Consider the following 11,595-nt stretch of genomic DNA (forward strand, 5'->3'; position numbering starts at 1 on the left):
TTCTCAATCTAAGTTAATTCACCCTCCACCCTAAGTGTATGCATAACTAATTCATGACAAACAGATATGAACTAGAGATGCCTCAGAAAAATTAGAAAGTAAACTAGTAAAAAAATTGAAAAACCTAGCTCATTACAAAAAAACTAAAAAAACCTAGCCTATTACAAAAAAAAGAGCATTTTTGAAAAGCAAAAACTAAAGCTAAACAATCAGACTCCAGACTCCAGACTCCACGTAACTAAAAATAACTAAAAGGAAGAGCAACATGTCAAAAAAAAAACATGTGAAACTAATAGATCACTACCACTATATCACTACCACTAAGGCTACCTGCTTGACTGACTATTACTTGTGTTTTATTTTCACATATAGTCTGTGACTCTACTGGTACTCTAGTGTGTAGTGTGTGCTTTACCGGTACTACACCACACACTACAGAGTGATTCCCTGCACACTGACACACTACACTACACTGCTATTCCTTCTTTTCAATCAATCGCTTCACTACTCACTGCTACACAGTACACACCATCATCAACATTAACCCTTTTATTTCAAAATTTAAACACTCTTTCATTATATTACTATTAAACTCCTCAACCAAATCCAAATTCCAGCGCCAAACAAACAACTCCCTCTCTCTCTCTCTCTCCATCGGCCATGGATGGTTACGATGATGCTGAGCTTCGCGTGGGACTGCCTCTTCCTCGTTCTGTAGAGAATTTGCTTCACAAAATTTGCTCCGAGAAGAACCAGTCCCCGCCGAAAGCCGATGTCCGGCGGAAATTGGTCGTAGCCGGCGAAAAAGAAGCTCTACAGGTTTTGCAGATCGTTGATAGAGACCAGGTCGGGAACCTCTCCGCTTACATTGTTGACCTGCTTGGAAATTCTTCATCGCCGTCGCCGTCGCCGTCGACGTCGTCATCACCATTCCTTTCTCCATCTCCTTCGCTTTCGTCTTCTCGTTCTTCTCCTCCTCGGAAGAGAGTCTCTGTTTCTTATTCTCCAACTCGAAGAATCTATTTCTCTTCCACTTCCGCAAGTGAGTGTGAGTCACTGTTGCTTTTTTTTTTTTTTTCTCTCTCTCTTGGAATGCCCTTGATTATGCCCTATGGCGTCGTTTCATGGTGAAACTGAAACAGGTAGTGGCTCCATTCCTTGCTCGCTCAGTTCTCGGACTGAGACCCCCCAAAAGCCCAGAGAAACGGGACAACGAGAAGTATTGGAAGCTTTGGGAGAACTTGAGTTTAGAAGGCAATTCTTAATCCTCAATTACAGTGCCGGGTACTAATATTTTGCAATTTGTCTCTTCATTCATGTTTGTGTGGAATTAGGAATTGTTGATTTATGTTTGTATATGTACTTTGTAGAAAGGAATTTCGGACAGTTATAACTGACGAAGAAATCAGGAGCTTTAAAAATGTTTCCATGGTAGAGTTTGAAAAGCAAATGTGGAAACGTTTTGGAAGAAATGCTTTGGAACCACAAGATCGTCTAATGGTAACATATCAATTATTGCTCTTTTTAATTAATATTTCTCTATAAACTGTCTTGAATGATTACTTCTATTTCGGTCCTCCTATTCTTTCAGTTGTATATATGATCTGCAGAAAAATGAATTACAAAATTTTCATTCAATTTTCTTCTTCTAGCTTTTTTTTTGAAAAAGAGTTTTTCTTCTTCTAGCTTTGCTTTCTCCTTAGGAACACTACTCTGTTTAATCAAAAAAGGGTGCAGCTATTGTTTATCTCTTCTTACAAAGGCATAAATAATTTGTTCGGGTATGTTTTTCTCACTTTTATTTGGTGTTTTACAGCATCATGATTGGGATTCTAGAAGAACACACCTTTACTACTGTCATGTTTCTCCTGAAGGGAGTTATAGATTCAAGGTTGGTTCTTTCTAAAGCTACTGGAAACATGATACAAATAAACAATTTTTTGTTAATTGCAGTTGCACACATGATGATTAATGTTTGTGTTATTTGATTTTAGGTTTACTTTAAAATCACTTTGGCTCGAACAAAAGAAAACTTTAGTCTTCATCATATTGAGCTTTGATTTGTGTTATTTCTCATTTGTTGCGTAGCATGCAAAGGAGCCAACGGCAGTGCATATCAGAAATGAGTTCTGTATTGTGACTTACCTTCTTTTGTATTAAAAGTGCTAAGTGTTCTTTAAAACACTGACTTAGTTTGAGCTATTTGTATTATTTCTAGAGCAATAGAACTATACGTCGATTTTTTATTTGTGAAATTCATATAATTAGCTTCGTGTAGTACTTCATAATATTATGCACTAAAATCATACGAGGTGATTTTCTTCTTCATGGTAACATAATACACTAAATTGCCATTTGCTTTGATTTTTAATTCAGGGTCCTTATCTAAACAGTACAAGAACTCACTTACAGAAGGTTCTAGGGGATGACAACGTTTTGATGGTTAAGTTTGCTGAAGAGTCGACTTCACGTGATCCAAACTATCCTGGATTTAGAAATATATGCAAAGAAGGGATTTTAGTTGGTTTACGTCTTTACTGCTATTTCGGTGAACCCTCCTTGAACTGCATTAATAAAGTTCTGTTTACTGTCGAAAGAGAAAACAATAACACACATTTGCATCATTAGTGGCACTTTCATACTTACTCTCGATCTCTCATGCTCAAAGTTTCAGTTCTTTCACTATATATGTGTACTATTATTGAGATTCCAGCAATGTTGACAATCTTTCTGGTCTATGTATTTGTAAAATGGATCAGTTTTTAAAGATGGTGGTAAGGAAGAGAAGAAGAAAAGTCCAACATCATCCCCCGTAAAGTGTTTTTTCATTCGCACTCACTCTACTGCGCACATCGATCAGAATGCATCTTATATCTTATCCAATGGATGTTATAAAACAATGTTTGATAGAAGACTTCTGTTTATGCATGCGCATACAGTACCCAATGTGGCCAAATTTGATGCTAGGTATATTTCAATGTACACAGTTTGTTTCCGAAAGCATTTCCATGCAGTTTATACTGTTCAACTAATATCGCTGTTGTTTATCAGGTTTTCACTTGTATTGTCCAAGACACATAGCATGGATATTGATCTATCCCAGGTTCGAGTTGATTTTATTGATGATCTACCCTGCAAGGTATTGCAGTCCATAATTAGTCTTTAAAATTTATATTGGTTCTTAGCTATGGCTTATTTTTCAAGCAAAAAGTTTCTTTTTATTAATTGCAGAATGAATTTGGTGAAATTGTCAAAAGAGATGGAGAAGCTCTAATACACACAGATGGCACTGGGTACATTTCTGAGGATTTAGCTTTGTTATGTCCACAGAATGTACATAAAGGACAATATAACAACAATAAGTTTTCTGAGGTTTTTTCATATAACTTATGATACTATTTCATTTCATCTTATCTGTTAAATTGCACTTGGAAGTAAATTTGCAGACAAGGACAATCGTTCTGGCCAAGTTATATGTTTCTAGAGACATTCAAAATTTAAGTTTCGGAGTTGTATAGTTTCTTCTTAAAAAATTTGGCACGTCACGGTATCTGCATATTTTTTAAATATTTCGAAGTATATATTTTGGAGTTTTATTTATGAAACTATAGCAACCAAATTCACTTGCATCAATAACTAGTTTAGTATCTGGAATACTGTTTAGTATCTGCTTGCAGTGCCACCTACTCAAATAACTGCTTAATTTGCTAGTCACTGTTAATTTAATAGCCTTTGCCATTCACATTTTCATTTTTTGACACATTCAAATTTTCAATATGACTTGCTCATTTCTTATGCTGTCAGATAATCCAAAATCATGACGAACACGATGACAAAGTGGAGGATGGTGCAAAAATAGAACGGCAAGGAACTGGGACACGGGAGCCTGTATGTACTTAAAAATCAAAATTATGACCATTGTCGCTCTCTTTCTCTCTATTTCAACTTATATCTTTACTGATATTATTGTTGAGCCGATTTAGTCTTTTCTCCAGCTAAATTCTTTCACTTTTTGTTTTTCTTTTCCCTCTGTAGCCTATGTTGATACAGTTCCGTATGTTTTACAATGGCTATGCAGTTAAAGGAACCTTTCTTGTGAACAAGAAGGTATGTCTTTTTCCCTTCATGTTGGTTGAAAACAGGGAATTTTCTTATTATTCAATTTCTTTATTTATTTTGGGTAATTATCACGATTATCCTCCAATTCTAAAACTCATGACAAATTGGTGCTCTCTTGAAGTTAAACACACTTTTTGAGCACTGGTGAGCCAAATTACCCCTCTAAAATTAAACACATAGGTGAAGAGAAATATGCCATTTTTTTTTTTCTTGACAAAAGAGAAATAAGCTCTAAATTGAATGAGAAGATTAAAAACTAAAACTTGGATTTTAGATTCCATTCCGTTCCGTTAATAATATATTTTTCATCAAAAAATATATATACATATGGTTAATGGTCAAAAGTAGCGTTTGGTACATAGTTTAATAATAACCAAATGTAAAGTATAAATTGGACAATCACAAGAGGTCAAACTAAACATAAGTTATAAAAATATTATTGACCCATTATTTTCTCTCTGTTCTCTGTTCATAAGTTTTTATAAATGCTGGCTTATGTTAGGCCCTAGAGTTAGTATGGTGAGCTAAAATGTATTAAATAAAAAGGGTATTTGAGTCATTGTTTGAGGGAGGGTTTGTGAGTGAGAATGGGTTCTATATATAGGCGAGTAAGGGGAGAATTGGGTATGCAATGTATTGAGTAGTCACTATTTGCATCAAAGGGGCCTAAGGGCTCCCACCAATTGTAGTTGCTTCACTCATACATATATCAATCTTCTATAATTTCCTACTATTTTCTTGTCTGGTTTGTTGTTTGGCTACTGTGCTATTAGTTCTTGTTACTATTCTGCTACTGGTTTGAGCAGGGTTCTACCAGCTTAACGCACCTGTGGAATTTTAAATAAATGGCCGAATCTAGTTGGTGGATGTTTCTCTTTAGAGATTTCAAACTTATAAAAACCCTTCTTTGTCTAGTTCAGGTTGAGGTGACATAAGATATCATTTAGTGACAATTTTCAGTCACACCAAGGATTTTTATGACTAAAATTATTTTTGGACACTACAAAAAAATTACTTATAACTAAAATGTAATGTTGAATCACAAATTGCCACTGATGTAGTTTTTAGTCACAATTCAACATAAATTTATTGGGACTAATAATATATGTAGTCACAACAAATTGTAATGTTTGTGACTAATTTTTAGTCACTAACTTTTTAGTCACGAAATTTGTTGTGAGATGTAAGATCTTTTGTAATGACACTCACTATCGTGATTCACTTCAAGTAATTTAGCACTTATATGTTTAAGTTTCATAATGCAAAATGTGCGATTTATTATTTGTTTTTGGAGTATGGGTTTTCTCTACTTTGTTTCATTCTATCTGATGTAAATTTATTGTTCACTTTTAAAGAAAAATAATTATTGAAATAATTGTAGCTTCAGGGCAAAACAATTCAGATTCGAAATTCAATGGTTAAAGTTAAGCCGGATCCAGCAATTTTGGATATTAAGACAGTGAATTCATTGGAAGTAGTTGGAACAAGGTATGTCTAGCATCATCTTTTGTGTTTGCATTTGCTAAATTTGGTACGATTTTCTGTTTGTGTCAAGTAAGATTTTCTTTATCAATTAATTTTTAAGGTGTATACCAGGTCGTAACTTTTGTCATATTGCTGCATTCCCTTTTCCAGAAAAAAAAAAGGAAGTAATGATTTAGTTCCTAAACCAAGGAACTAAGTTATGCTGTAAGATATTGTAAATTTTCTACTCTTTTTTCCACTTTTGAATTTTAAACAATATGAGACAACTGTCACATTCCCATATGTTCAACAAAAGTTAGTTGGTTTGTCAATGCTCACTAGTAAAAGGTTATTGAGCGTTTGAAATTGTGAAATCTAAGCAGAGGCTCGGTTTTAAACTATTAAAATGATGGGCCTTATATAACTGCCTCACAAAATAATTGAAGACCATCAAAGCAACAAAATTAAAATTTCTTCATTTTACAGGAAACAGTAGACAAATTGCTTTTGCTCTGTGTCTTTTACTCTTTTTTTGGTCTTTAGTAAAACTATATTATGGTATGTTTTAACAATGGAATAAAAAAAATCAGATGGAAGCAAAATCTATAACGTTTTAAGTTGTTGTCCAGCAATCCACCTAATAGAACTTACACATCAAGAAATTTAATTTATCTCCTAAGCTTTGGAGGGGTGCCACACAAATATTTCGAGGAATTACTTGATAATGCATTGAGAGAAGCTTATGCTGCATCCAGCAGCAAGCGCATTGCGCTTAAAGGTGATTTTAGCCATATTATAATTTTCTTATAGTCCATTCCTCGGACTGTATCCATACACGGTAATGTATTTATTTTTTCAATTAATTATTATTGTTTTAATTTGTCCGGTTTCATTTTATTTGTTTGCAGTTGGTATTAATTATGGAAACATGGATAATGATTTTACTATTGCAAGAATGATCTTGGCTGGTATTCCACTTGAAGAGCCCTACTTGCAATACCGTCTTTCTATACTAATGAAGGAAGAAAAGAAGAGTCTAAAAGGAGGAAAGCTTTACATACCTGAGTGCTGTTATTTAATGGGAACAGCTGATCCCACTGGAAAACTTGAAAGTGATGAAGTTTGCGTTGTCCTGTATGTACAAGTATAGTATTATTGGCTTATATTTCCCTTTCAATATGATAAGTGCATACATAATCTCAAGTGTTAGAACTGTATTGTGCAGATCATTTAATTTTCCTTAACATTAAAGTATCTCTCTTTTTTTTTCCTTTTCTTTTTCTTTTTGGGACAATGATGTTTTCAGTGGCAACGGACAAATTTCAGGAAAGGTTTTAGTTTATCGTAATCCAGGTATTCACTTCGGTGACATTCATCTTCTAAAGGCTACCTATATAGAAGAACTTGAATCCTTCGTCGGAAATGCCAAGTATGCTATATTCTTCTCCATAAAAGGTGCAAGGTCAGTAGCTGATGAGATTGCCGGGGGAGATTTTGATGGAGATATGTACTGGGTCTCAAGAAACCCTGAGGTTTGGCATTTACCTTTGTTGTATGTTAGTCTACTTTGACCATTTTAACTTGTTTTAGTTTCTTTTCCTTACATGCATAGTTGAAAAAGAAAAAGGTTATTTCTCTTACAGTAATATTTTTATTTCCCAGTTTTCTTGAATTCTTCGTTCTCATATTTGTTGAACTTAGACGAGTTCTGAGTTCGTTTTTTCCTCCATGTTGCATTATGAAGAATGATAGTAACATCAAAATTTTAAGCTTTTTTACCTTTACCTTGAATTATTCTGAATGACGCTATCTTGAACAGTGCTACCTCTTTTAAATTGAGTTGTTCTGTTGTATCTATGCTAGTCTTTTGTACCATATGGATTAGCAATGCACGATTATGGGATGAGAATATATGCATGATGTGCTTGTTTGGCATTTGATATATAAAAGTTATGTAGCATGAAATGGATGTGGAATTATTTTGAATGACATTTTTCACAAGGGCACAAGGACCCAATTTGGATAGTAAAATTTGTTCAGTTGTAGACTTAAGCACATGTATTAAAACACCAAAACTTTATGCATACTGTATTACTTTTATAGGTAATTTAATATTTTAAGGCTGTTCTTACCAACTACTTCTTATTAAATCAGTTATTGAAATATTTCAAACCTAGCAAACCTTGGGTTCCAATGCCCTCGGCAAAGAAGGTTGTGAGTAAACCTATTCCATCTGTACCTGAAGAATTGGAAGATGAATCTATTAACCATTTCTTACAAGCTAGGTTTAAACCAAGGTATGCTGTTGATTAGGTGGTTACAATAATTATGGTGTGATATATGATTCAAGTATTTTATGTTTAATCTTTGCTTAACAATGGACATGGATGGATTCAGTTTAAAATAAAATGAATATGATGAGAGAGAGAAAGAGAGATGGGTTGGGGAGTGAGAGTCTCCATAAGTTGAATATAATGTTTTCTCATTATTCTAGAAGAGTTCGGATGTTTATTTATATTGTTTTTCGCTCTCTGAGCAACACAATGTTTTTCTTTTCAGTAAAGCCATGAGTGAGGCAGCCGATAGCTGGTCGGCCTTAATGGATAGGTATTTGACTCTGGGGAATGATTGTGTTGAGGAGAAAAAATTTGTTGAAAAGAACTTAAACAAGTTAGCTAACATTTACTACGATGCTTTGGATGCTGCAAAGAATGGGACGAAGGTTAGTTCTGTCTGTACTTTTTTTATCAAGACAACTTTAGATAGGCTCATTAATCACTTGGGTGTTTTTTTGTTATATTTCTCCTAATATATTTCATACATTAACTCATAGATTCCTCCTGTATGTGTTATTCATTTGTATTCAGGCTATTTAATTTCTTGAGTATCTTTTAATCAAGGAGACTTGCGAAATATGTCTAAGCTTATGCAGTTCATGAAATTTCTCTTATGTTTTATTTGCCAAGACATTCATGGCTGAAATTGAATAGTCACTTTTTGCAGTCTCAATTTAAACATAAGAATGATCAAGTTATGAGACCAATGCATAAAACTGGTGCTTTATGTCAAAATCATGTTTTTTTTTTCTTTCATATCAACTATCCTTGTTCTTTGAAAATGTCTTCGCAGTTGTGTCTCCTATTATTTTATCCTTTTAAACAGATTTTCTTGTTGCTGCGACAGGTTATAGTTCCCGGAGAGTTAAAGCCGAAATTATTCCCTCACCATATGGAAAGGCCAAAATCATTTGAATCCAAGTCCATTTTGGGATTGATATATGATAGAGTGAATTCTTATAAAGAAGAGGATTATTCGAAAACAGGTAATAATATTGCATCTCTCTGTCATCATATCTTTTTCAGTGGTCATTTTTATGATTTTTTATTGAGTAATTTATGGCATAAATACTTAAATTTAACTCCTAGTTGACGGTAATAACAAATAATTTATATTTTTGGAACGTATGTAGATACTTAGTGTCAAGTCAATAGTCACGTGAGAGTCTCTGATTGGTTCACATCATTAAATTTTTATTTTTTATTTAAAAATTAATTTAAACATACCATAAGAAATGACACGTGGATAATAACTTAATACTTAACGGTCAGGTCAAAAATTAAACTTAGGTTATTACAGTCAAAAATTAAATTTAAATATTTATTTGTAACCGAGAGTTAAATTTAGGTATTTACGCTGCAAATTATTCTTTTTTATTTAGCATAAGTACTAATTTTTAACTCATTATGTTCTATTGTCATACAAAACTAAAACAGAGTTTTAACTAACATGATATTTTTCAATGCCAGAGGTGTGGAAGCTTCCATGTTTCGGTGACGATATCATCCCTGAAGACAGCTTGAAGAAATGGAAGGAGTACCACACAAATTACAAGAAAGAGATGTGTGATGCCTTGAAGAACAAGGATAATGAATTGAAAACCAACGCTGCTGATGAGGTCCTAAGGAAGTATAAAAAGGTAAGGCTTTACACCTTAAACCATTGAATTTAACAAAAATTTGCCCATTTATTGTCCTTTCATTGCATTGTATTGTGCTGTAGTTACTGTATGAAGCTGAAGATTTGGAAGAGAGCCCGAGGAGTATGGAGGAGATATATAGCGAGGCGATCGCCATATACCATGTGACTTACGACCATGCCATGGGTAATGGCAGTGTCAAGAATTGTTCATTCGCATGGAACGTTGCGGGTTCAGCACTCTTCAAGTTTTACGCAATCAAAAAAATTGGTGAGAAAGCATTTTTCTGTGTTCCTTCTGTCTTAAAAGAGGTGCTTTAGGTAAATGCTAACATAATTCCACGTACTAACTATTGATATGTATATAGGGATAGATGTAGGTCATTCAATATGTATAGTACTTCCCTTTCAAAAAAAAAAAAATATGTATAGAACTTATGAGCACATAAATTATACTCTAGATTAATGTATATCATTGTAAGCTTTATATTTCTATTCAATCAAAGTTTCAATGCAATGCTAGCGTACATGTCTTACTTTTTTAGTTTATCTTACAATTAAATTAAATTAATAACAAACTATAAATTTTGACAGTTGAGTTTATAAAAGTTTATCCCAAAAAATACAGGAGTAAAAAATTACAAGAGCTGTAATTTTCTTTGTAATGGCGATTACATTAGAAAGGCATTACAAGATTTTCAAAAACAAATTAAACAGAAGTACGTAATTTTATTTGAAATTTTGATTCCATTACAATTTTTAATTTTTTATTATGCCAACTGAACGTGTACTTATGACAATTTTGGCAAATGAAATAATTGTTATTATATTTTTAAAGGGAAACGATTTTTTATTAAATGGTTCAATGTAAAACGAGTCCTATTAACCAATCTGAGCGCATTACGAACTCGTTAGTCATTACACTGACAAAGATTAGCATATTTGTAAGATATATACTGAACAATGTGTAGCCTGTAAAAGTATGAGAATCAAGTAATGGTACACAATTACAGAATCAACAATACCATCGAAAGGTCTAGGACCTTGAACAATTTGAAGCAAAGCTCTCGAAGAAAACAAACTAAGCCAAAACCCGATTAAATCATATATTACAACAATAACATACTAGAATAAGATGGATATTGTTGGAAATTGTTGTGTTCCAATAGAAATATTAAATCAACAATATTATAATTCTATGACAAATAATACAAAAAATAAAAATATAGATTAAATAATGTTACAACACTAAACAAAATATACACATAAAATAGAGAATATAGAGACGAAGAGAAGAATTACAACTCAAAGCAATAAGCTACACATAAACACAATATATAAATAGCATAAATATAAAAGAGATGTGAGAGCAATCTCAATACCACATACACCACAAGTGTATAATAGGGGAATCACAAAACTTGAACAAAGGTCTTACACCTTTGTTCAAAAGCTTATTTCCTCCTACCACAAACACTTAGGGAAAAAAAAGAATGGAAATAGTTTTCTGGCTTTATCAAGCCTATAGTGTTTCTAGCAATGTGCTCTCTTGATAGAAACTTATTTTCTCCCAAAGTGAACCCAAGACTTCTATTTATAGTGTTTTGAGGATCACATTTAAAAATCAAATCCTTTCATCACATGGCTGTTACCAACACTTTAATTGGTGTTTAATGAGATAAAAAAGTTGGACAAGAGAGCTAGAAACATGCTCAATTAATTTATGTACGTTTATGAATGTTTTCAAAAACTGGTTCCAGGTGTTCGTAAAACAACCATTAAACAACTGTTTCCAGACAACTCAAAAATTGGGTTTTTGTAACTCCTCTCCGAGTTAAATCTTTCTCCAACTTCCCAATACTCATTTAAATGATTTAATTCAGTATTGTAACAGTTTCTAACAGCTAAAAACTTATCCCATTAATTTCATAACTTTCATATGTAATAACTCACTTAATTACATGTTATCAATTGTGATCCTAAAGTTACAATCTATTTTCAGATTTGTAACTCCTCATATGTTACAACTTTTATGTG

At 33.0% G+C, this 11,595-nt stretch overlaps 1 protein-coding gene across 9 annotated transcripts; it reads left to right on the forward strand.

Annotated features, from left to right (window-relative positions):
- Positions 1-332: 332 nt before the first annotated feature.
- Positions 333-10,075, forward strand: LOC115705637 (probable RNA-dependent RNA polymerase 5). 9 transcript variants are annotated; one of them, XM_030633037.2, is made up of 19 exons: positions 333-1,048; positions 1,143-1,284; positions 1,371-1,500; positions 1,817-1,891; positions 2,377-2,548; positions 2,760-2,967; positions 3,052-3,139; positions 3,232-3,372; positions 3,805-3,888; positions 4,036-4,107; positions 5,501-5,607; positions 6,264-6,361; positions 6,492-6,717; positions 6,890-7,115; positions 7,738-7,880; positions 8,143-8,305; positions 8,767-8,905; positions 9,390-9,559; positions 9,643-10,075. In XM_030633037.2, the coding sequence occupies exons 1-19, from the start codon at positions 661-663 to the stop codon at positions 9,877-9,879; spliced, it is 3,009 nt and encodes a 1,002-aa protein (XP_030488897.2). In that variant the 5' UTR covers positions 333-660; the 3' UTR covers positions 9,880-10,075. The 9 variants fall into 9 exon arrangements, with proteins under 9 accessions (XP_030488897.2, XP_030488895.2, XP_060964682.1 ...); XM_030633035.2 differs by having other exon boundaries at positions 5,507-5,607; positions 6,213-6,361; XM_061108699.1 differs by having other exon boundaries at positions 5,507-5,607.
- Positions 10,076-11,595: the final 1,520 nt, after the last annotated feature.

This window comes from Cannabis sativa, chromosome 1 (assembly GCF_029168945.1).
Source record: "Cannabis sativa cultivar Pink pepper isolate KNU-18-1 chromosome 1, ASM2916894v1, whole genome shotgun sequence".
Taxonomy (NCBI): Eukaryota; Viridiplantae; Streptophyta; class Magnoliopsida; order Rosales; family Cannabaceae; genus Cannabis; species Cannabis sativa.

Bases quoted from the DNA above. Each gene is read 5' to 3' on its own strand.
- LOC115705637 (XM_030633033.2), top strand. From the start codon at position 661: ATGGATGGTTACGATGATGCTGAGCTTCGCGTGGGACTGCCTCTTCCT. The intron at 1,501-1,816 runs GTAACATATCAA...GGTGTTTTACAG, and splicing joins AACCACAAGATCGTCTAATG to CATCATGATTGGGATTCTAG. The intron at 1,892-2,376 runs GTTGGTTCTTTC...TTTTTAATTCAG, and splicing joins AAGGGAGTTATAGATTCAAG to GGTCCTTATCTAAACAGTAC.